Source organism: Anopheles gambiae, chromosome 3, assembly GCF_943734735.2.
Source record: "Anopheles gambiae chromosome 3, idAnoGambNW_F1_1, whole genome shotgun sequence".
NCBI lineage: Eukaryota > Metazoa > Arthropoda > Insecta > Diptera > Culicidae > Anopheles > Anopheles gambiae.
In genome coordinates, this window is record NC_064602.1 from 71036110 (window position 1) to 71063122 (window position 27013).

Below are 27013 nucleotides of genomic sequence, written 5' to 3' on the forward strand. Positions count from 1 at the left end.
CTGTAATTTATCCAATTTAAGATTTCAAAGATTTGCAGTACAGTCTGTTCCCGAGTTACGCGGTTTCTGCGTTCCCGACGAATCCGCGTAACTCGAATATCCGCGTATGTCGAATTTCACGTTTTTTGACTAAAATACTATTGATTACCCGTTTTTTATTTAATTTAATACTTTTATACACTTTATCATTTATTTGATATGATTCGTGGAGAAAATTCTTATATTTCTGGCTTTTAAGTAGTTTCAATTTGTTTGCAAAAATGCAATTTATACCGAACCTGAAGCAAATTGTACTGATTTGACATTTAATCTGTCAAATTTAGAAAACCGCGTATCTCCGAATCCGCGTAAGTCGAGAACCGTGCAACTCGGGAACAGACTGTATACTCAATGCAATCAAACCTTCCAAAAGAACATTTTGCAACACATATTGCATAACTTTAGGCGGTAAGGAACAAACAGATAAGGACTCAATTTAAAATTTGGAATAAAATGAACGAGAAACATGTTGGAAATGAAAATGTTATCCACAGAAAGGTTCATTAAAAAAACTAACACAAATATAATCCTGAAACGCATAAAAACAGGATTTTCCCGTGTATGGGTAACAATTTTGCTTTTATGAGTAGATCATTGAAGCATATAAAATGTTATTGTAAAGATTATTTGTTAATTAATTTGTTATTTGCTGCCCGTTCTCCTTTACTTTTGGCAAAATCCTACAGAACATTTTGTTTCCTTGTTATTACAATATGATATTTGATGCTTGTACAATTAATATTTATATCTATTAGTCGATCGATTTGAACAATATTTTACAATATACAATGTACGCTATGGGGCATAATGAGGCACTTGAACAGAATTACGATAGTTAAGCAGTTGGCGAAATCCTCGGCTCAAAAGCGTCGCTGACACCGTTGAAAGCTCGGCACATAAGTCATAACGGGTCAGAGGAGCCAAATTGCGTTCTACGATCATCGAGGGAATACAATTGAACACTACATATCAACTTGATGTCCTTATTGCGCTAACTGTGGCCGTTGTAGTTGCCCAACGATCATTTTCGCACAACGATCAAATCGAAACACTCATAAGGAAATACTCTGAAATGGACAGCCTCTAACACAATGTTTGCAATTAAAAGTGAAACTCAAGTGGAGCTTTACTTATACCGATTTATATTTTAACGCGTCAAGCAATACAATTCGAGAAACGCAAACCATGCAAGGAGGATGCTTTTTAACAACATCGCAACGGTTGAGTTTGCTGCTGCCAAACAAAACATTATGCCACCAGGGGAAGAACACTTGAAAATTGTCAATTTTATCAGCCGCTGCTGTATACTTATTGAAAATACACAACAAACACACAGCAAACACAGAGTATAAATAACGATTCACCAGTAAATGATGCAGACGCCCCATCCAATGTAACCACGGCGGATGGGAGGACAAAAGCTGCACAGAATGCGCGCGTACACTATTGGATGGCGCTTTGACTGCTCGCTTCTTTCATAACGCTTCAATGAAACGATAAACTCGCAAATGAATGTGCACTCGAAAAACATCATTAAATAAAACTTCTCCCTTCTCTCCACCACCATGGTGTTGGGAAGGCCTTTTCCTCGGTGACATTGAGCATTTTTCGTAACAATTTCGCGTCTCGTAACCACTTGCAACGCATTTGAAAAGGAAAAGGTTTTTCCCCGATTCAATGGCACAGCATCGCGGCGCGGACCACCGTTCGCCAAGTGGCCACCGAAACATTCGGTGACATTCGGTGACGTTATTAGGTAAGAGAGGAGGGTGTCGGAGAAAAACCGACGGAAAACGACGCTTATGATACCATAATTCTCCAATTATCGTGCCCCCATTCGCTGCTGCCATCGTTGCGAATGCCGGGCCCGACTCCAAACCACCCTAAGCTTTAGGTTTTGCGTTTTGCTATGATGAATGTAATAATATTTCGTCTTTTCTCTGGCTTTTTTTGTCTGTTTGTTGCTGTTCTGTCTGCACTGTTTGCGCTGTGTGCGATTGGGGGGTTGGATAGCAGGAAAATGGCACCACTTTTCCCGTTAAAAGGGAGCCGCCGGTAGGATGATAGCGTCGGAGTTTCATTCTACTTAATGCCACTCTAGGGGAAGCCTGGTTTTTTCGCCCTGTACCTGTCAGTGGGGAAGAAAGAGCCACATTGATGGCACTCTAGGGGTAGGGGCGACACAACACAATAATGTGCTGCTGGTGGTGGCATTTGTGTTTGTGTGTTTGGGACTGAACAGATTATGTCGCATTGAGTGGAGCATTATGACGCATTATTATTATTATTCGGGGGTGGCAACCGATGGATCCGCGTACGCCGCAGCCCGACCAGTCAAGAAGTTACTAATTAAAGCCATAAATTGTAACGATGCGAAAAGATGTTTTTTGCTTTCCGTTTAGCTGCTGGTGTCGGTGGTTGGATTGGAAACACATTGAGAACCAGCATAAGTTGTTAAGTGGGGTGGATGAGCTGACTTACTTTGAAGCACTCGTACAGGACAAACATACGATAAAGCGATAAATCATGTGATAATATTGAGTGAACTTTTGCCATGGTGTTTGAAGCCACAGTTAAAGCTGACAGTGTGAATGAAAGATAGTATATATGGGAAAGCCATATGGGTATTGCCACCATAAACAATTGATCAATTCATTTGATCCATTTATTGTGAGTTTTGTATGATGTCACGTCCAAGGTAATTTGAAATTATTTGGTTAATTTTCCATGCGAAAACATTGAGGATTCTATTTCATCCTAATTCAATTAAAATATGCAAAAAATCAAGAAAACTTATAGATTTTAATCCGTTCTTGCAGATTAGTCAGAAGGTTCAGACCTCTTGATTGTGATGAATAGTGATCAAACTGTATCAAACAGCGCGTCAAATGTGAACTTTTATCTTAGCTTATTTAAGGAACAATAAAAACAGATTATAAATTATAAATTATTGGCTTCGATTCATATCAATTGCTCGTCATCAAATAGTTCATCTGAATTACTTGTCTCTACATCTTCTGAAAGTACAACGTACAATATGAAAAGAAAAAGAAAGTAGAAAGTACAATATATTTATTATACAACTTAAATTTGTTTTTCTCAGTACTCAAACACAGGAAAAATAATATTTTACTCCAAAAAGTAATGGTAATAATTTACTTACACCATTTATGAGTCCGAAGAAATAATGTTAAGTTGCTTTTGAACATTGTTGAAATAGAAGGAAACAAGTCCACTAACAAGTCCACTTGGACTAACGTAACTAACCTTGACTTGATTTATTTGCTGTATGGAGTAGTTTAGACTTTTGTTTGGCCTTCATTTGCAAAAATAGTTAAATTTTTTTTTCAATAATTTATTCCAATACCATCAAAATAAAGACTTTACTTTTAAGTAACAATACAATCAATGAAAATTAAGCTTCAAACAACTTAGGGTTTTCGAAATGAACATAAAAAACGAACCCTGGTAGTGTAAAAGTACGTTAATTTGGGGAGGACAAACATTTGCAACATTTGACAAGGGGGGTCCCCGAGCACTTTTTGAATCGTTTTTTTAAATAATGCAGATATGAATGGAAAACTATATCTTTCTAAAAGTAATACATTCTTACAAATAAGTGTGTGGAATGTGTTGATAACGTTTATAGCAATCAAAAGTTGTTACGAACTTTGAAGATCATTTTTGAACGCTTACACAAACTTAACATTCTTTTTGCACTCTTATATATAAATAAAACCTCTCATGACAAGAAAGCATGAAAAAGGTCCTAGGACGTTTTTTTTTCTTTAATAAATTCGGCGATGGTCTCGATCTCAAGGAAGAAAAGTCTACAAATAAGCAAGTACAGGATAATCATTGTCGGACACTTGGATTTAAGGCAATTTTTATGTATCAGTGAAACAGGAAATCACACCAACTTTGTGTAGCGGCTTTCACTTCTCATGTACAAGATTGAGCAAACAAATGAATGTTAACGCTAGGGTTATCACACAGCTGACTGTGTGATAACAACACAGCAGTCAGAGCGCGGTATGAGCATACGCGTTATATGGATTTGAGGTGTGCGGTGCAAACTCACGAACAAGAGCGCGGACTTATCACTGGAGAGAGGCCGCGTGTTTTTTGACAGATAAGCCAGATAGATAGCGAAGAAATCAAGTGAATAATAAAGGAGAATATAAAAACAGAGTAAGACACACATTTAGTTTACAGTTTTATTTCATACACCAGAAATTCCGAATGCAGTATCCTGCGCAATCATTGGTCCTTCGAACCGGATTTCTGGACATAAAAAAAAAACTGTAAAATTTTGTGTATCGAGGTTCTTAACCTCAATCACGCGTTGCGTAAGTGAAGTGAAACACATGCTTCTAATACACTCTGTATTGTAGAAAAAAAAAAGTCTGCTGAATATTTGCTGGTTGGTGAGATGGCTACAGAAACGAAGAAAACCCAAGCGACGATTGTGACGCTGCGATCCCGAGCCCAGATGCGAGCAACAGAAGAGTTTATTAACGGGTTCAACGAGGAGAAGGCGAATCAACTGGCAGAGAGGTTATCCAATTTGGAAGCAGTTTGGAAGGCGTATGAAGCGGCTCAGTTGAAGCTGGAATCGTACGAGGAAGATGATAAGCTGCTGAACGAATTGTTCGACGCACGGAACGCGTTTTATGACAGGTATTGTTCAGCTAAGGGTTTTTTAACGTCACGTAAAACCATGGCAGTCTCTGATCTGGATGTCACGGATACGGGGAAAGGCACAAATCTGGCTAATTTACGTCTACCTAAGCTGGATTTGCCTACTTTCGATGGTAACACGACGGATTGGCTCAGTTTTAAGGATCGATTTGTGTCCATGATCGATGAGGCAGAGGACATGCCCTCCGTAATGAAGCTGCAGTACTTGTTGTCAGTGCTAAAGGGTGAAGTGTCAAAACGTTTCCAGCATGTGCAGCTTACAGCCGACAATTACAGCATAACATGGCAAGCGCTATTAGATAGGTATGATAACAAACGGGCACTAAAGCGTGAATATTTTAAGGCCCTGCATGCCATTCTGCCGATGAAGGGCGAGTCGACTGAAGAGTTACGCCGGGTTTTCGATGAATTTACTAGGCTGACCCAAGGAATGAGTGCGTTGAAAGAGCCCATAGGACAATGGGATACACCGCTGTGCAATCTGTTGTTCTATAAGTTGGATGGTAGAACCTTATTGGCTTGGGAAGAGTATACTAGTAAGGATCAGGAAGATTTGTATACCAAGTTGCAAGAGTTTTTACAAAGACGGCTGAGAATCCTTAGTGCAACAGTTCAATCGACCTATGAAGTATCAAGATCGAGTGTGGGAAAGGTAGCCGGCGTGAAGCAGCATAAGGGTATTGTGTGTGTTAGCACCGTGCCACCCGCTATCCTCCGCTGTTATGCATGTGCACAACAACACTACTTACATCAATGTGAAATGTTTAAAGGAATGCAAGTAGCTCAACGTGAGGAGGTTATCACATCGAATAAGCTGTGTCGGAATTGTTTTCGAGTTGGACATATAGCCCTGCGATGTAATTCGAAATTTAAATGCCACAAGTGTCATCAGCGCCACCACACACTCTTACATGTCGATCCGATTGTGCAAAATCCATCTCCAGATAACATTGTGGTTGCAAATACTGCCGCATCGGGAAATACTATTGTTTTACTACAAACCGCGTTGGTACAGGTGATAGATGATAATGGAAGAATGTTTGATGCAAGAGCATTGTTGGACTCTGGTTCGATGTCCAATTTCATCTCGACGGCTCTTGCAAATCGTTTAACTAATCGCAAATGTTCTGCTAGCGTATCTATTTTAGGTATTGGCCAACGTGAAAATCATATTCATGAAGCAGTAGATGTGATCGTGGCATCCAAGACGCAGCAATTCAGCACAAAGCTAAATTTTCTCATTTTAGATTCACCTACCGCACAGCTTCCCACTATGGAGGTGAATACAAATGAATGGAAGATTGAAGGATTAGTACTAGCCGATCCATTCTTTTACAAGCCAGGCCAGATTGATCTACTTATCGGTGGAGAAGCATTCTGGGCCATTCACATGAACGAACGAATCGGTGTTGGGTCTGATAAGCCAGTATTTGTGAATACTAAGTTTGGATGGACAGTTGCTGGATCGACTTCAGCAACAAGCCAGAATCGTCACGTGTCAACAAATGCAGTTGTGCGTCAGGACACGTTAGAATCGACCATCCGGCGATTCTGGGAGATAGATGCTTTACCATCCTCATCCTCGGCTTCAGACGAAGATCCATGCGAGACATTCTTCTCCGAAACTACTTCTCGCAACAACGAAGGAAGATTAGTTGTCAGATTGCCGAAAGTAAAAACATCAAGAATCAGTCTAGGGGAGTCCAAAAGTATAGCACAAAGAAGATTCTTCAACACCGAACGTAGACTACAGAAGAATCCTGAGGTATACGAGCAATATCGAATGTTCCTAAAGCAATACGAAGAGTTGGGACACATGGAATTACTTGCAGAGCCTGTAGATGATAGTATGGTCCATTGTTACTTACCGCATCATCCAGTGTTGAAGGAGTCCAGTTCAACGACGAAAGTAAGAGTAGTTTTTGACGCGTCGTGTAAAACTACATCAGGGTACTCCTTAAATGATGCGCTTCAAGTTGGTCCAACTGTTCAAGTAGATCTTTTCTCGCTGATTGTTCATTTCCGGACTCATCGAATCGCTATTAGTGCAGATGTCGAAAAAATGTATCGACAGGTTATGGTACATGTTGATGATCAGCCATTACAGAGAATTGTATGGCGTCCAAGTGCTGCAGAAGAGCTTAGAAGCTACCAATTAAAGACTGTTACTTATGGAACAGCTTCTGCTCCATTTCTAGCAACCCGAGCTTTAAAGCAAATTGCCCTCAATGCAGCTGATAAATACCCAATCGAAGCACACGCCATCACGAACAATTTCTATGTCGACGACTTTCTATCTGGTGCTAATGATGAGGAGTCTGCTGCTACGTTGCAGAAAAACGTATCCAACTTATTACAGCAGTATGGGTTTGTTCTAAGAAAGTGGGCATCGAACTCGAAACGCGTCCTAGACGATATCGCAGATGAAGATTTAGCAACCCCACGTTGTCACAATCTAGGAACTGATCCTGCTATCACTACTCTGGGACTTGTATGGTTCCCTGGAAGCGATAATTTCAGCTACAATTTCAAGAATGTCGCATTGCCTCCAACTATTACCAAACGCACACTTCTATCAGCTGTTGCTAAAATATTTGACCCTCTGGGGCTGGTTGGACCTGTTGTGTGTAAGGCAAAATTACTAATGCAACAGGCTTGGACATCTATCGACCCAATTACTGGTAAACCTATTGATTGGGATGTTAATCTTCCAACAAAACTGCAACATGCTTGGAAGGCCTTTCAACAAACGATTCATATTGTGGAGAATTTAAACATTCCACGCTACGTTTTTGGGAATGCAGGTTTAGACAAATGCGAATTTCATATATTTGGCGATGCCTCCGAAAAGGCTTACGGTTCCTGTTGCTACATACGTGCTCCTTCAGAGTCAGGGGTTTCAATTCATCTACTAGTGGCAAAGTCTAAATTGGCTCCTGTTAAAACTCATCATTCCATTGCCAAGCTTGAATTGTGTGCTGCATTATTGAGTGTGCAACTTTATGACAAAATATCGACTGCATTAAGATTCAATCCTACGAAGATTATATTTTGGAGCGATTCTACCACCGTTTTGCATTGGTTAAACGCATCACCATGTCGATGGAAGACATTCGTAGCAAATCGTACTACACAAATATTAGACGCTACGAACATTAACCAATGGAAACATATAGCGGGGATTGATAATCCAGCAGATTATATCTCCCGAGGTTTAGATCCAACGGATCTATTAGACGCAGAGAGATGGTGGTTTGGACCATCATGGCTTTCTTTACCAGAAGATCAATGGCCAGCAGGTCATTTCACTCCTTGCGAGAATGCCGACATACTAGAAGAACGTCGTAATACAATCATGTTGGCATTAGCAGCCGTTGCAGCAACATTCTCTGATGAATTATTTGCCAAATATTCATCATATACTAAGCTTCGACGCGTTTTTGCATACTGTTGCCGGTTGCTAGTTAAAACGAAACATCGTAAAGGAGCGAAGGTCTGTGTAGAATTTCCTGAAGATACTAATCCCAAATGGTTATCAACAGCGGAATTACATCTCGCAGAAGTAAACTTATGTTTATTACATCAACAACAAATGTTCCCAGACGAACTACATGCTTTGACGAATGGAAGCTTTATCTCACGATCATCGCAGTTGAGGTGGGTTAACCCAGTTTTAGGAAAAGATGGATTAATTCGGGTCGGCGGACGACTTAATTTAGCAAACCTTCCATTGTGCACAAAAAACCCAATCGTGTTGTCAGCGAAACATCGATTGACGGTTATGCTGGTTGAAGCCTGTCACAAAAGGCAACTACATGCGGGCCCACAACAAATGCTCGCCTCGTTAAGACAACGGTTCTGGATCATAGGTGCAAGAAATTTGATTCGATCGGTGTATCATCGATGCGTTACATGCTTTAAGAAACATCCAACATTTATTACTCAGACCATTGCCGACCTACCCAGCAGCAGAGTGGTTCCAGCGCCTCCGTTTTCAATATCAGGAGTGGACTACTGTGGACCCTTTTATGTAAAATTTGGAACACGGAAGACAATACCACGGAAGGTATACTTATCAATCTTTGTCTGTTTTGCGACGCGAGCAGTACATATCGAAGTAGTTAGTGATTTAACTACCCAAGCCTTTATTGCCGCGCTACAGAGATTCATCTCACGTCGTGGAAGGGTCAAGGAGCTACATTCAGACAACGGCACAGCATTTAAGGGTGCAGCAAATCTTCTCCATCAACTCTATGTACAATTGAAAACCGATCCCAAATCGCGAGAGATTATTTTCAACTGGTGTGCTGTGAACGAGATAACATGGAAGTTCATTCCACCGCGAGCTCCTCATTTTGGTGGGCTTTGGGAAGCCGCGGTAAAATCAGCAAAGCAACATCTACTTAAGGAGTTAGGATCGTCAACACTGCTTTACGATGACTTCTTGACGCTATGTGCACGTGTGGAAATGTGCCTCAATTCGCGACCACTCATTCCTATCCCCAATTCACCTGATGATCTCGACGTATTAACTCCGGGCCATTTCATCACTGGATCTAACTTTCAAATGGTGCCCGAGGTAGACGTCAAGCACATTCCGGACAATCGCTTAACACACTGGGGGCATACGCAAAAGCTAATGCAATCAATTTGGGCAAGATGGTACCCAGAGTACCTCCAGCAACTTCAAGCCAGAGCTACAAAGGTATGTAAACCACCAGTTAAGATAGAGATAGGACGAGTCGTAATTCTAAAGGAAGATCATGTTCCACCGGGCCAATGGCCACTTGCAAAGATAGTAGCGCTTCACCCAGGCAAGGACAATATAGTGCGAGTTGTTTCATTAAAAACGCCAGATGGAAAAACAATTACTCGCCCAGTCGTCAGGATAGCATTACTCCCTATAAATGAGTAGTATTAAAATAACATTGTTATTTCAAGGTAGCCGGGATGTTAACGCTAGGGTTATCACACAGCTGACTGTGTGATAACAACACAGCAGTCAGAGCGCGGTATGAGCATACGCGTTATATGGATTTGAGGTGTGCGGTGCAAACTCACGAACAAGAGCGCGGACTTATCACTGGAGAGAGGCCGCGTGTTTTTTGACAGATAAGCCAGATAGATAGCGAAGAAATCAAGTGAATAATAAAGGAGAATATAAAAACAGAGTAAGACACACATTTAGTTTACAGTTTTATTTCATACACCAGAAATTCCGAATGCAGTATCCTGCGCAATCAGACGGCCAACTGAAATTCTGATGCCTACCTTTACTTCGTTGAATCGTAACTAACTCTAACGTAACTAACCTTGACTTGATTTATTTGCTGTATGGAGTAGTTTAGACTTTTGTTTGGCCTTCATTTGCAAAAATAGTTAAATTTTTTTTTCAATAATTTATTCCAATACCATCAAAATAAAGACTTTACTTTTAAGTAACAATACAATCAATGAAAATTAAGCTTCAAACAACTTAGGGTTTTCGAAATGAACATAAAAAACGAACCCTGGTAGTGTAAAAGTACGTTAATTTGGGGAGGACAAACATTTGCAACATTTGACAAGGGGGGTCCCCGAGCACTTTTTGAATCGTTTTTTTAAATAATGCAGATATGAATGGAAAACTATATCTTTCTAAAAGTAATACATTCTTACAAATAAGTGTGTGGAATGTGTTGATAACGTTTATAGCAATCAAAAGTTGTTACGAACTTTGAAGATCATTTTTGAACGCTTACACAAACTTAACATTCTTTTTGCACTCTTATATATAAATAAAACCTCTCATGACAAGAAAGCATGAAAAAGGTCCTAGGACGTTTTTTTTTCTTTAATAAATTCGGCGATGGTCTCGATCTCAAGGAAGAAAAGTCTACAAATAAGCAAGTACAGGATAATCATTGTCGGACACTTGGATTTAAGGCAATTTTTATGTATCAGTGAAACAGGAAATCACACCAACTTTGTGTAGCGGCTTTCACTTCTCATGTACAAGATTGAGCAAACAAATGAATGTTAACGCTAGGGTTATCACACAGCTGACTGTGTGATAACAACACAGCAGTCAGAGCGCGGTATGAGCATACGCGTTATATGGATTTGAGGTGTGCGGTGCAAACTCACGAACAAGAGCGCGGACTTATCACTGGAGAGAGGCCGCGTGTTTTTTGACAGATAAGCCAGATAGATAGCGAAGAAATCAAGTGAATAATAAAGGAGAATATAAAAACAGAGTAAGACACACATTTAGTTTACAGTTTTATTTCATACACCAGAAATTCCGAATGCAGTATCCTGCGCAATCATTGGTCCTTCGAACCGGATTTCTGGACATAAAAAAAAAACTGTAAAATTTTGTGTATCGAGGTTCTTAACCTCAATCACGCGTTGCGTAAGTGAAGTGAAACACATGCTTCTAATACACTCTGTATTGTAGAAAAAAAAAGTCTGCTGAATATTTGCTGGTTGGTGAGATGGCTACAGAAACGAAGAAAACCCAAGCGACGATTGTGACGCTGCGATCCCGAGCCCAGATGCGAGCAACAGAAGAGTTTATTAACGGGTTCAACGAGGAGAAGGCGAATCAACTGGCAGAGAGGTTATCCAATTTGGAAGCAGTTTGGAAGGCGTATGAAGCGGCTCAGTTGAAGCTGGAATCGTACGAGGAAGATGATAAGCTGCTGAACGAATTGTTCGACGCACGGAACGCGTTTTATGACAGGTATTGTTCAGCTAAGGGTTTTTTAACGTCACGTAAAACCATGGCAGTCTCTGATCTGGATGTCACGGATACGGGGAAAGGCACAAATCTGGCTAATTTACGTCTACCTAAGCTGGATTTGCCTACTTTCGATGGTAACACGACGGATTGGCTCAGTTTTAAGGATCGATTTGTGTCCATGATCGATGAGGCAGAGGACATGCCCTCCGTAATGAAGCTGCAGTACTTGTTGTCAGTGCTAAAGGGTGAAGTGTCAAAACGTTTCCAGCATGTGCAGCTTACAGCCGACAATTACAGCATAACATGGCAAGCGCTATTAGATAGGTATGATAACAAACGGGCACTAAAGCGTGAATATTTTAAGGCCCTGCATGCCATTCTGCCGATGAAGGGCGAGTCGACTGAAGAGTTACGCCGGGTTTTCGATGAATTTACTAGGCTGACCCAAGGAATGAGTGCGTTGAAAGAGCCCATAGGACAATGGGATACACCGCTGTGCAATCTGTTGTTCTATAAGTTGGATGGTAGAACCTTATTGGCTTGGGAAGAGTATACTAGTAAGGATCAGGAAGATTTGTATACCAAGTTGCAAGAGTTTTTACAAAGACGGCTGAGAATCCTTAGTGCAACAGTTCAATCGACCTATGAAGTATCAAGATCGAGTGTGGGAAAGGTAGCCGGCGTGAAGCAGCATAAGGGTATTGTGTGTGTTAGCACCGTGCCACCCGCTATCCTCCGCTGTTATGCATGTGCACAACAACACTACTTACATCAATGTGAAATGTTTAAAGGAATGCAAGTAGCTCAACGTGAGGAGGTTATCACATCGAATAAGCTGTGTCGGAATTGTTTTCGAGTTGGACATATAGCCCTGCGATGTAATTCGAAATTTAAATGCCACAAGTGTCATCAGCGCCACCACACACTCTTACATGTCGATCCGATTGTGCAAAATCCATCTCCAGATAACATTGTGGTTGCAAATACTGCCGCATCGGGAAATACTATTGTTTTACTACAAACCGCGTTGGTACAGGTGATAGATGATAATGGAAGAATGTTTGATGCAAGAGCATTGTTGGACTCTGGTTCGATGTCCAATTTCATCTCGACGGCTCTTGCAAATCGTTTAACTAATCGCAAATGTTCTGCTAGCGTATCTATTTTAGGTATTGGCCAACGTGAAAATCATATTCATGAAGCAGTAGATGTGATCGTGGCATCCAAGACGCAGCAATTCAGCACAAAGCTAAATTTTCTCATTTTAGATTCACCTACCGCACAGCTTCCCACTATGGAGGTGAATACAAATGAATGGAAGATTGAAGGATTAGTACTAGCCGATCCATTCTTTTACAAGCCAGGCCAGATTGATCTACTTATCGGTGGAGAAGCATTCTGGGCCATTCACATGAACGAACGAATCGGTGTTGGGTCTGATAAGCCAGTATTTGTGAATACTAAGTTTGGATGGACAGTTGCTGGATCGACTTCAGCAACAAGCCAGAATCGTCACGTGTCAACAAATGCAGTTGTGCGTCAGGACACGTTAGAATCGACCATCCGGCGATTCTGGGAGATAGATGCTTTACCATCCTCATCCTCGGCTTCAGACGAAGATCCATGCGAGACATTCTTCTCCGAAACTACTTCTCGCAACAACGAAGGAAGATTAGTTGTCAGATTGCCGAAAGTAAAAACATCAAGAATCAGTCTAGGGGAGTCCAAAAGTATAGCACAAAGAAGATTCTTCAACACCGAACGTAGACTACAGAAGAATCCTGAGGTATACGAGCAATATCGAATGTTCCTAAAGCAATACGAAGAGTTGGGACACATGGAATTACTTGCAGAGCCTGTAGATGATAGTATGGTCCATTGTTACTTACCGCATCATCCAGTGTTGAAGGAGTCCAGTTCAACGACGAAAGTAAGAGTAGTTTTTGACGCGTCGTGTAAAACTACATCAGGGTACTCCTTAAATGATGCGCTTCAAGTTGGTCCAACTGTTCAAGTAGATCTTTTCTCGCTGATTGTTCATTTCCGGACTCATCGAATCGCTATTAGTGCAGATGTCGAAAAAATGTATCGACAGGTTATGGTACATGTTGATGATCAGCCATTACAGAGAATTGTATGGCGTCCAAGTGCTGCAGAAGAGCTTAGAAGCTACCAATTAAAGACTGTTACTTATGGAACAGCTTCTGCTCCATTTCTAGCAACCCGAGCTTTAAAGCAAATTGCCCTCAATGCAGCTGATAAATACCCAATCGAAGCACACGCCATCACGAACAATTTCTATGTCGACGACTTTCTATCTGGTGCTAATGATGAGGAGTCTGCTGCTACGTTGCAGAAAAACGTATCCAACTTATTACAGCAGTATGGGTTTGTTCTAAGAAAGTGGGCATCGAACTCGAAACGCGTCCTAGACGATATCGCAGATGAAGATTTAGCAACCCCACGTTGTCACAATCTAGGAACTGATCCTGCTATCACTACTCTGGGACTTGTATGGTTCCCTGGAAGCGATAATTTCAGCTACAATTTCAAGAATGTCGCATTGCCTCCAACTATTACCAAACGCACACTTCTATCAGCTGTTGCTAAAATATTTGACCCTCTGGGGCTGGTTGGACCTGTTGTGTGTAAGGCAAAATTACTAATGCAACAGGCTTGGACATCTATCGACCCAATTACTGGTAAACCTATTGATTGGGATGTTAATCTTCCAACAAAACTGCAACATGCTTGGAAGGCCTTTCAACAAACGATTCATATTGTGGAGAATTTAAACATTCCACGCTACGTTTTTGGGAATGCAGGTTTAGACAAATGCGAATTTCATATATTTGGCGATGCCTCCGAAAAGGCTTACGGTTCCTGTTGCTACATACGTGCTCCTTCAGAGTCAGGGGTTTCAATTCATCTACTAGTGGCAAAGTCTAAATTGGCTCCTGTTAAAACTCATCATTCCATTGCCAAGCTTGAATTGTGTGCTGCATTATTGAGTGTGCAACTTTATGACAAAATATCGACTGCATTAAGATTCAATCCTACGAAGATTATATTTTGGAGCGATTCTACCACCGTTTTGCATTGGTTAAACGCATCACCATGTCGATGGAAGACATTCGTAGCAAATCGTACTACACAAATATTAGACGCTACGAACATTAACCAATGGAAACATATAGCGGGGATTGATAATCCAGCAGATTATATCTCCCGAGGTTTAGATCCAACGGATCTATTAGACGCAGAGAGATGGTGGTTTGGACCATCATGGCTTTCTTTACCAGAAGATCAATGGCCAGCAGGTCATTTCACTCCTTGCGAGAATGCCGACATACTAGAAGAACGTCGTAATACAATCATGTTGGCATTAGCAGCCGTTGCAGCAACATTCTCTGATGAATTATTTGCCAAATATTCATCATATACTAAGCTTCGACACGTTTTTGCATACTGTTGCCGGTTGCTAGTTAAAACGAAACATCGTAAAGGAGCGAAGGTCTGTGTAGAATTTCCTGAAGATACTAATCCCAAATGGTTATCAACAGCGGAATTACATCTCGCAGAAGTAAACTTATGTTTATTACATCAACAACAAATGTTCCCAGACGAACTACATGCTTTGACGAATGGAAGCTTTATCTCACGATCATCGCAGTTGAGGTGGGTTAACCCAGTTTTAGGAAAAGATGGATTAATTCGGGTCGGCGGACGACTTAATTTAGCAAACCTTCCATTGTGCACAAAAAACCCAATCGTGTTGTCAGCGAAACATCGATTGACGGTTATGCTGGTTGAAGCCTGTCACAAAAGGCAACTACATGCGGGCCCACAACAAATGCTCGCCTCGTTAAGACAACGGTTCTGGATCATAGGTGCAAGAAATTTGATTCGATCGGTGTATCATCGATGCGTTACATGCTTTAAGAAACATCCAACATTTATTACTCAGACCATTGCCGACCTACCCAGCAGCAGAGTGGTTCCAGCGCCTCCGTTTTCAATATCAGGAGTGGACTACTGTGGACCCTTTTATGTAAAATTTGGAACACGGAAGACAATACCACGGAAGGTATACTTATCAATCTTTGTCTGTTTTGCGACGCGAGCAGTACATATCGAAGTAGTTAGTGATTTAACTACCCAAGCCTTTATTGCCGCGCTACAGAGATTCATCTCACGTCGTGGAAGGGTCAAGGAGCTACATTCAGACAACGGCACAGCATTTAAGGGTGCAGCAAATCTTCTCCATCAACTCTATGTACAATTGAAAACCGATCCCAAATCGCGAGAGATTATTTTCAACTGGTGTGCTGTGAACGAGATAACATGGAAGTTCATTCCACCGCGAGCTCCTCATTTTGGTGGGCTTTGGGAAGCCGCGGTAAAATCAGCAAAGCAACATCTACTTAAGGAGTTAGGATCGTCAACACTGCTTTACGATGACTTCTTGACGCTATGTGCACGTGTGGAAATGTGCCTCAATTCGCGACCACTCATTCCTATCCCCAATTCACCTGATGATCTCGACGTATTAACTCCGGGCCATTTCATCACTGGATCTAACTTTCAAATGGTGCCCGAGGTAGACGTCAAGCACATTCCGGACAATCGCTTAACACACTGGGGGCATACGCAAAAGCTAATGCAATCAATTTGGGCAAGATGGTACCCAGAGTACCTCCAGCAACTTCAAGCCAGAGCTACAAAGGTATGTAAACCACCAGTTAAGATAGAGATAGGACGAGTCGTAATTCTAAAGGAAGATCATGTTCCACCGGGCCAATGGCCACTTGCAAAGATAGTAGCGCTTCACCCAGGCAAGGACAATATAGTGCGAGTTGTTTCATTAAAAACGCCAGATGGAAAAACAATTACTCGCCCAGTCGTCAGGATAGCATTACTCCCTATAAATGAGTAGTATTAAAATAACATTGTTATTTCAAGGTAGCCGGGATGTTAACGCTAGGGTTATCACACAGCTGACTGTGTGATAACAACACAGCAGTCAGAGCGCGGTATGAGCATACGCGTTATATGGATTTGAGGTGTGCGGTGCAAACTCACGAACAAGAGCGCGGACTTATCACTGGAGAGAGGCCGCGTGTTTTTTGACAGATAAGCCAGATAGATAGCGAAGAAATCAAGTGAATAATAAAGGAGAATATAAAAACAGAGTAAGACACACATTTAGTTTACAGTTTTATTTCATACACCAGAAATTCCGAATGCAGTATCCTGCGCAATCAGACGGCCAACTGAAATTCTGATGCCTACCTTTACTTCGTTGAATCGTAACTAACTCTAACGTAACTAACCTTGACTTGATTTATTTGCTGTATGGAGTAGTTTAGACTTTTGTTTGGCCTTCATTTGCAAAAATAGTTAAATTTTTTTTTCAATAATTTATTCCAATACCATCAAAATAAAGACTTTACTTTTAAGTAACAATACAATCAATGAAAATTAAGCTTCAAACAACTTAGGGTTTTCGAAATGAACATAAAAAACGAACCCTGGTAGTGTAAAAGTACGTTAATTTGGGGAGGACAAACATTTGCAACATTTGACAAGGGGGGTCCCCGAGCACTTTTTGAATCGTTTTTTTAAATAATGCAGATATGAATGGAAAACTATATCTTTCTAAAAGTAATACATTCTTACAAATAAGTGTGTGGAATGTGTTGATAACGTTTATAGCAATCAAAAGTTGTTACGAACTTTGAAGATCATTTTTGAACGCTTACACAAACTTAACATTCTTTTTGCACTCTTATATATAAATAAAACCTCTCATGACAAGAAAGCATGAAAAAGGTCCTAGGACGTTTTTTTTTCTTTAATAAATTCGGCGATGGTCTCGATCTCAAGGAAGAAAAGTCTACAAATAAGCAAGTACAGGATAATCATTGTCGGACACTTGGATTTAAGGCAATTTTTATGTATCAGTGAAACAGGAAATCACACCAACTTTGTGTAGCGGCTTTCACTTCTCATGTACAAGATTGAGCAAACAAATGAATGGCAAACTCTGTTCTAAAAACACAAAAGTACATAGAATAAAATTCAGTTTTTTTGTCAGGCTTTCCAAATATGCCTTTTAAATGTACTACACCAATTGTCAGGTCGTTACAGTCATCAAATTGGTTAATATCTGGGTAACTGAATCAAGGTAGACCAACCAGATCTGTACTGAAATTTGGAAAGTCCGGAGTTTTAATAACAACACTTTATCATTTCATCGGTTGAATCATTCCCATATAAAATACTCTTAGCTTAGTAAAACGACTAAATGAGTATTTGTTTTTAAAAAACTTCTATAGAGAGTAAAAATTTTCTTGCACAGAACACTGGCTAGTATTTCAATATGGTTTGGATTTTTTGCACTACCGAAAACAACGATAATGGACATCCTAAAAATATGCCAAATATGTAAGCCTGAATACATGACGACTATTAGATAATATTATAATAATGTACTAGCTGCCATATAAAACGACAGAACAAAATCAATCCCTAATGAATTCAGGATTGTGTATTTGTTATTCGGAAAGATATTCATAATAAATGCGAAATAATTTTCGGGACTTTCTTTTTGAAACTTGGGGCCTCATTTCGATCCCCCGCTTAGGGCCCCGAGATGGATAAAATAGTATAGAATAGGTTTTCCGATTTTTTTACGGAATTCTATGAGCTGATCCTCGTTTTATGGACAATTATTTTCAAACTCAGTCTAAAGTTCACAGACGTTTTACTGCTTGCTTAAACGAAAACAGTCCCATGAATACTTCCTTCGACAATCACTTTAAATTATTCCCCGTTTTATGAGCTCTTAGCTTGCATACTCTCGAGACCTGCTAAACAAAATCGACGAACAAAAAACAAAAAAAACACCCATCTCCCTGCACACAACGGTAGCGACACAAGCATGAAGGAAAAAACGTGTCTCGAATAGGTGAAATAAAAGCCAAAAAAGTGGTGAACAAAGCGTACCGTTCAGTGCCACCCAATATATATGCCATCCTGTCTGGGACACGTACACAAACACATACCCACAAATAGTCAACATCCCAACAGGGAAACCAGCATCACCGGGACAACGCAAAACCTGCAACCATGCAACTCCCCACACCACGCGCAGCTCGGGGCGTCAGGGAAACGAGACGCTGGAAAGAGTTGTGTGTGTGTGTGTGCCCTCAAACCCCATCATCCCACCTTCCAAGCGCGCGCGCGTCTGCATTGGCAGCATTGGCTTTTCATTAGGATTCAGTTCATTATTTCATTTCAATTTTCCAATGGAACACACAAAACAACAGCCATTCTTCCAACAGTACGGGAAAAAAGGCGGCCCGTCGACGGGCGACGAAAACAATGGCGACACAATGGCGACAATGAACGGGCAGCGGCGGGCAAAAGAAGAAAAAGCGACTGAGGAGCATTCCCCTTTCAAACAACCTGTCAACCGGTGTGACACGACCGGTGGAGGTTTGTTGGGTCCGAAGGAAATGAGTCGGGTCGGGAGTTGCTTTTACAGCGGCAGTTTTCCCGAAAACAATCCCGCATCCTCATTATTTCGTTTCCGAGTGCATTGAGAGCGGGATTTAATGAAAATGGATGAATTGTCGAACCTCTGTGGGGCCTCGATTGGATCAGGTTTTCCATATCCCCTGCGGGGGGGGGGGGGGGGGGGAATGTCTATTGTTTGCCACACAGCAAGGGAAGGTTTGATTGAAATAGTGTGCCCTTAGTGTGCAACACTTGTTGTTGTTGCCGTGTTTGTGTGCTGTGAAAATCCAAAGTATTTCATTATTAAGAGCGGCCTTCCTTCCTTCCTTCCCGTCAATGTCTTCTCAATCAAATCCACTCCATCACGGAATGTGGTGTATTGAGATGCTCATTAGTCAGCGTGGGGATTTATTCGTCCGAAAATCCCGAACCATTTAGCCCCCTTCTCACTTGCTTGTCACAATCCTCAATGGTAACTCTTCATTCATCCGTTTTATGAATAGTTCGTCAAATGACGGCTGAAAGCTCTCGCACTATCATTGGACATTTGATATTCCCAATTGAAGATTTGCTTCATATTTTTTTGCTAATGCAACTATTCAAACCGATACTGTCACTTTGCAGTCTGCAGAGCTTTGGCTTTACCATCCACCCCATTGGCAGATCGCGCACACGATCGCGCAGCTTTCAATCGGGCAAGCGACGAACCCCCCCGTCCGATAGTGCTTAACGCGAGCAAGTACAATGCCAACACTGGCAAACAGGAACATTGCTGACCAATAGAGAGATTCGCGTTGTGATCTGATATATTCGTGCGGTCGTTTTCGGTGTGCTTTTTTTCTTCTCCTCATTCGCCTGCTCACCCTAAATATAACCCTTAATTGACACATTACTCACGCCCGGCCCGACAAAGCGCGCGCGAGAAACTTACTAGCCCGGGCAACACAAAAGCGGGACAACACAGGCAACACAGCAACAACAACAAAAAAGAAACCCCCCTCGAGCTGTCGGTCAACTTTGATGATTTTATCATCAATAAGCCTTGCCACGTACAATGACAAGCTCGATCAGTGTCAGCGCGCGAGTGTTTGGTGTGGTGGTGGTGCTCGCAGCAGCTCGCGTCGTTCAAAAGCTCCGTTTCAGTGCCCGCGGGGGGGTCCATTCCGTGGGTGTAAATGGCACCTACTGGAGTCTCAAGGGGGTAGAGGGAGTCCTGAGGAAGCTGTACCAGCCTGTCTAATCTCCACTAACAACGTGTTCGCCGGGGGTGCGCTGTTTTGAATCCCTTTTTCCAACGAGCAGAAAGAGAGAGCGAGAAGCGAACGGGGCAAAAAGGTGTTATGATTGATGCAATAAAGGTTCCACCGTTCCACAGTTCCCCCCTCCTTCAACCACGCCACCACCTTTTTGTATAACAACCTTGTCCAATTCGGCTCGATTCGATCTGTCAGTTTTTCTCCATTCATCGTGCCCATCGTGCCGCCGCGGCATCTCTCGCACGCCGTCGTGTCCTTTCGGTGTGGTTTGGGAGGGGTGTGGATTGAAAAGTGTCTAGCACGGTACGGCTGATTAAAACGCTACGTTTCGTGGGCAGTTTGAGCACGAAATCAATAGAAATCGCTCCACTGCCTGTTCAATCCGCGGGACCTTTACCTTTATTAATATCTTTCGCTACATTCATTGCATTCTTTCCGCCCCTGGCCCGCTATGCTTATTTAGCCGTCGTGTCTTGTGTGTGTGTGTGTGTGTTTCTCTCCTCATTTTTTCTACTACACCATCCTCTACTTTTCTCATCATTCCCTGCCACGGAGCTGTAAGCGGAACGACGCCCCATGCCAGCGCTCATTTGTGTGGATGAGTTTTGTTTTTGTGTGTGCTATTGCTGATACGAATATCATCTCAGGCGCGCAGCGATCGCATTCTTTTTCGAATGCTGCGCGACTGTTTCTCGCTTCTTTTGTAAATGATTAGAAGCTTTCAATGGGCCGGACAGATGAGGGGCGGCAGTGTGAGGGCTGCTTGACTTGTTCCCTCCTTTGTAGGGGGTTACATGCCTTTTTTCCATCGTTATCGACGCGGATACTGCTGCTGCCGGTTGTGTGTGTTGTTGAACCGACGAGTAGGACATTGAAACAATTGCTGTTGTTTTAGAGCCTTAAACTAAGTATTGTAATCATGGATCGATGAGTTAGTTAATAGTAAGGAGCGAGTAATATTAACTGCCTAATCTTTTGTGTACTTTGAAGAATTTAACGTATGTTTCAGATAAAAAATATCCGAATTCTTCACCGATTTTAAACTGTATTCTTCAACAGCATGTTATAACACACGTGTTTTGTTACTTCTATCAACTTTTCTTCAGTTTCGTTTTATTTTTCAATCTAATTTGATTTTGTTTCTCTTGAAGATCATTTGTCATAAGATCAATCCGAACAAAAGCACCCACAATGGGATGGATAATGCGATGAAAAAGACGCTTTACACATTACTTTACCTTTCCATGTTTTTGTTGTTATTTCCCCCCGCCCAAATATGCCCGACATACGAAGATCCATTTCAGAAAGCCCCCCCAAAATTTAAGGGTTGGTCCACCCGAACAAAAAGAAAACAAACACCTTTCGTTAACACAACACACCTTCTTACGATGATCCTTCCCGACAGTCCTGACCATCGTGGCCCCGGAGATCTGACATCAGCGAGAAAAAACAAAAAGGCACAAACGGAGCACGAGCAGACGATCGTTTATTCCGGCTCGTGGTCTAAGTAAGCGGACGATACAAAACGTTTTAACGATACATTTTTGTTCCTTCTCCGCCCCCCCCCCATGGTGGGAGAACAAAAGACCGTAAAAAGGGTGGCAGCTGATGGTGGTATGGAACGAAGGTGGTACATTAATCATTTTTACACCGGCATTTCAACGATCATTTAACAAGACCGAAAACGAGGACGACGACTCCCTTTTGGTCGGTGTCGGTGGTGGAAGGCAGAGGAGATGGAATTTGACGAACGATCGGTATAGAGGGTTGCTCTAGACATGCTGGCAGCACCAAGGTTTAAGATTTAGCTCAATTCAGCGGCTTTGATTATTATCAAACAGATGAGGGAGAGTGAAAAAAGCGCTTAGCGTGTCGTGTTTGTATGTGCATTATGCACAAGATGCAACTGGATGGATTGTTCAGCCTATTATGCTCTTTTTATGGTGATGGTTGGAAGAATTGAAGGTAATGGGGAGTTAATTTATCATTGTTTGAAGTACCTTATTTTAGTTTATATCTTACACAAGTGTTATCATGTAAGAATTAATACGAATGTTTAGGCAATTGTAAACTAAATAAATGATCTTTTTCTGATCTTTGAAATGATCATCATTATAAGAAATCTAAAAAAAGCGTTAATTTCCATAATTAAATGATTTTTATAAAGTCCTTCAACCTCCCTCTAGCATTAACCCTGTCGCAGGTTCAATCATATTGGCATGTCGCATATTGGCATTCCATCACCTCACCTGCCCAACACTTCCTCGACGCTCTGGAGCCTTTGCTGCGAATGAAATGGTGTGAAAATTAATTATGATAAAATTAATTAATTTTTTAACGTCTTCCACCGGCACTTAATGGGCACTCGTGCAGTTACAAAAACAGAGGTCGTTATCGTCTCCCTCCCTGTCTTTCCCTTCCTTCCCGCTGATCAGCTCGGGTGGTTGAAAATTTATTTGCCATTTGCATCATTAGCGCGCCCCCGGGGTTGAAGTGCGAATAATGGGGCAAATAATTAACGATCATTTGCGGGATCTCTCTCTTTATAGCAGCCTCAACAAGGCGGTTTGAGAGTGCGTCAAGTTGGAGCACTGTTTTTACCCTGCCGCTATTTGCAAGCCATTTTATTGTTGCTTTGTTTTGTGACCCTGGGTAAAGAGAGAGGGGATGATGTTGAGAAAGTCAGGATGCACCGGTTCGATTGAAGGGATTGAAGGTTGTTGTTTTTTTTCACTCTCTCCCTCGTTGCCGGCGGATGGGGCGAACTGATTTTAATTAATCACAACTTGAACTTTCTTCAACTGTCACTTGGAAAAGGGTTATTAGTGGGTAAGAGGGGTAAATAAACAATCCTGTTAAAGATGATAAGGTTGTTGTTTGCTTTATTTTGCATGTACTAGTTGCATGTTCACTGTTATAAACCGCTGAGCAAAAATTAAATCTTTAATAGGGTTCAATTTGTGATTGAAGGTTGAACAATTTTTAGAAACTCAAAAAATATAACAAAATTATTGTGTGTTTTAAGTTTCTTTTTTAAACTTATTCTTAGTCCTTTAAGAAACAAACAAAAGTGAAAAAATAGTGCAATTTCAAATTTTTGGCTTTGTTTATTAAAATGATGCTCATAGTACAATCAGACATGCACCAAACGCTTCAGAATATCCCTTTTTTTGCATAAATGAACAAGGGAACAGAAAAAGGGGGAACTATGATAAAATATTACACTTAATACAGTTTAACTAAACATGATGTTGATCTATTGGGGTATTCAGCAACCTAGTGCTTGTAGCACAGACCACATATTTAAGTTTGTTTTATAGTCAAAAGAAGAAACTGTCACCTATATTTGGGATACAAGCTTTTCTTATTGCAATCTCGACACGATTTGGGTCGAGAAAACGAAATCCAATATGAATTTTCCAAACAAAAATGTATCAAGCCGACGATGACTCGATTGCAAGAATGCCTGAGACAAACGCTTAACACGCTTGGCAGGTGAGGTGTTTCGTAAGCACATCCTTCTTCTTTAATAAATTCTTCCTTTAATGAAAACACTCCCACTCAATTATGTGACAGCAAGAATCTAGAGGTATTCACATTTAAAAAAAGCAGCACCATACAAATCCCCAGGCAGTGTGCTATAGAGAGCACGTGCTACCAGCAATTTCCCTTCTTCATCACACACCAATAAAACAAAGCGGCGCAATGTGTTAGAAAAGCCATTCGCCTTTTCTTCTCCTCCCAGTAGGTGCTGTCTGAGGTATCCCGGGCCCCGCAAAATTAGCATACAGACGGCATAAATGCCGATGCCGCTGACTGAGGCCTGTGCCTGTGTGCTGAAGGAGTGCTGCCGGCGGCATCGAACGCCAACACACACACACGACCACCGCTCCTGCTGATGATGATTCGAGCTCGTTCCGAAACAAATCTTATGAATTTATAATCAGCCAATGATAAATTTTAGTATTTAATTTTATTGCACCCCCTCCTCTAGCACTCCCCAAACTGCTTGATGGGGGGCTATGGAGTATTATTTTTAGAACCAAACACTCACCGCTCGCTTCTCGCTTCCGTTCTGGTGTGTGTGTGTGTGTGTGTGTGTTGGGTTGGGTGAAAAATTGGGTGATCACCGCATGATTGCCGCCGCCCTGCTGGGGTCCTGTGCTCGGCTCGGAACGTGGCAAAGTTCACGCGGGAGCGCTTGATTAAGGCCCGAGCGCTCTATAGCTTAGCATTATTAATATTCATATCTAAATTGCCACTTTCCGGCGCATTGTTTCAGCCTGTGGTGGCAAGGCACCCGCTCGGTAGCTTGTTGGTTGGTAAATTGAGGACGTTAAACGACGTTATTTTTTAAAAAATATTTGAGAAATCTGTGCTCAAAACGCAAACCCGAAATTCTATCTCTTGTTGGTGCATTTTTTCAGTGACTACAAACAATTGTAAGGAGCTTTTCGATCGACAAAAACACACTCACTCAGAAGCATCCCCTTTTCTTCTCCGACTTAACGATAACAGACTGTGATGAAATGCTCAAAATATTTAACACTCCAACCCGTTGTGTTCCGCAATCGGATTCCGGAGTCACAAAATAAAAGTGTGAAAGGAAACGATTAAAGCAACAAAGCATCTCCTCGGAATGAAGCTGCTGCTGTGTTTCGTTGCTGGGCATAATGCGACGAAACGCTAATAAACGGAATCAAAATCTTCAATAAATAATAATTAAGTTTTTATTAATGATGACCGAATCGTCGAAACCAGCGTGGCCTGCCCGGCTAATAATCAGTTCAAGGTCCGAAGAAACAGGAATGTCTTTAACTGTCGTTTTTCTCGGGGGGTTTTTACCCAGTGAGGCAAAAGGTGAGAAAAGAAGATGCGCCCGATGTTGTTAGTAAATCGGTATTGGATCGCCTCTCCACTGTCCCCCATCAACAGCAGTGTCTTGTTGTGCTGTTAATTTTGTTGAATGTTTAATCCTTTTGATGCTTTTGAGCCTTTTGAGGTGAATGAAAAGAAGCAGTGTGTCTTGTTTGCTATTCATTGACCATATCTTCTACTTAAGCCTTTAAACTACAGTCACTTAGCAGAGGAAAATAATTGCCCCCAAAAACGATGTGTAGAAGAAACGCTAGACAAAGTTTATGGCAATTGAATTCCTCTTGGAAGGCATTACAAAGGGGGATGCTGAACGTATCTCAGTGTGGAGTTCTCACACCGTCCAAAAATTCGCACAATCACACTTGTACTGTTCTACCGTTTGATTAGGCGTTATTGAAAGGCATCACTGTTTTACCACGGTTAGAACCACTGGCTGCTTCAACACGTAAACGGCCACTTGGAACACATTCCAGCGTTGGATCCTTCGGTTCAAGTAAACGACCAGTGTCAGAACTGTACGTGTCTGTGTGTATGTGGTACCTACGCCTGGGCCACCCCCCATCGAGAAGAGGTGCTTAAATCTGTCACTCAGGAATTCGTTTGATCGCGGTGGTTTTCGGGCCGTTGCAGGAAGTTGCGTGTCTGCATTCCTGACCCTCTGCTGGGCGAGCAGATTGTTTTCTTGAAGCATCCACCCCAGCGCGTTGGAGTCATTCCGTTTTGTGGATGGGTTCGATCGTGCCCGGCCGGACATTCCACGCTAAGTGAGGTGCGTGTGGTATGGTCAGACATTGTGGCGTCATGCTTTTTGGAGTGGAGTTCGATACCGGAATTTCACAGATGAATGAGTTGGAGTTAAAGAGTTGAAGGAATGAAGAAGGAATTTTCTATGAAAGAATGTATTGGTTGGTGCAATACTTTTGTTTAAAATCGTGTTGAAAATTGAACTCATTTGTAGAGAAGTATATAAATAAGTGCATTTCTTTTTATTCCGAACAGCTTCATTAAGCCAATTTCTATTTTAGCTTCATTAAGCAATTTGTAATCGCCAACCTTCTATTCCACCTAGACCGGCTACCGGCTTTGTGGACTTCCCTTGAGTTCGCAGCACGACGTAGCACATTACCGGTAGCAGCAACGCCAAAACTGAGCCAAAATGACCGCCGAGACCGGTCGCCCTGTCCATCCGTCCATCCATCCGTCCATCCATCCTGGGTGCTATGACACAGGCACTGCCCGGCCAACTATACTTGCACAACGGGGTGTCCCACCGTTTTATTGCTACTTGAATTTTATGCCTTCCCGCAGCATCAGCACCAGCAGCAGCAGCCCCAATCTTGCCGGCCACGCACCGGTGTCGCTGCCGGTTGGCGATTTGATTGGATGTTAAGGTTAATCATGATGCCAACATTTCATCTGCGCTCCACTGCGCTTCCCCTCGACGCGAGGAGATGACGCTGATAAACAAGCGTATCACTTTTCAAAGCACCGATCACGGGCGTCGCGCGGAAGATCAAGCTACAAGCGAGCGCGCAAGATTTTGTTCGACCATAAATTGGAAATTTTACAACCAAGCTGGGTAACGTTGGGTACATGGTGGGCAATAGTGGGTGCGCGGTGGCCCACTCAGTCCGTGGACGGCTGCAATTTGATTTCCAGCTTCGAGGAAGGACGTGGACGAGGCAAGAAGCAAGGGGCGTAGTAATCAACTCTACTTGTATTTTTAATCGTTTGCCTACGATCATCATGTCAGGAGCATGAGTTGGTTCTTTACGTGTGAAGGATTTGTTGTGGACGCGCTCGTTTCAAAGTGAATGACCATTTTGAAGCCAACGAAGAATTGTCATTCGACAGGCAGTCTTGGGGCACGATTGTTTGTCATTCGCTTTGAAAA

General features: G+C 41.9%; 1 protein-coding gene across 3 annotated transcripts in view; it reads left to right on the forward strand.

Annotated features, from left to right (window-relative positions):
- LOC4577582 (transcription factor Sox-19a) overlaps window positions 1-27013 on the forward strand; it is a 61114-nt gene that overhangs the window by 5216 nt on the left and 28885 nt on the right. The window contains exon 1 of one of the 3 annotated variants that reach the window (XM_061653710.1): window positions 26228-26510. The exons of the other annotated variants lie outside the window; for them this stretch is intronic. Coding sequence (XP_061509694.1) covers window positions 26503-26510 — 8 coding nt within the window. The 5' untranslated portion in view covers window positions 26228-26502. Of the gene's footprint in view, window positions 1-26227; window positions 26511-27013 lie in introns of those variants that run through there. 3 annotated transcript variants of the gene reach the window in all.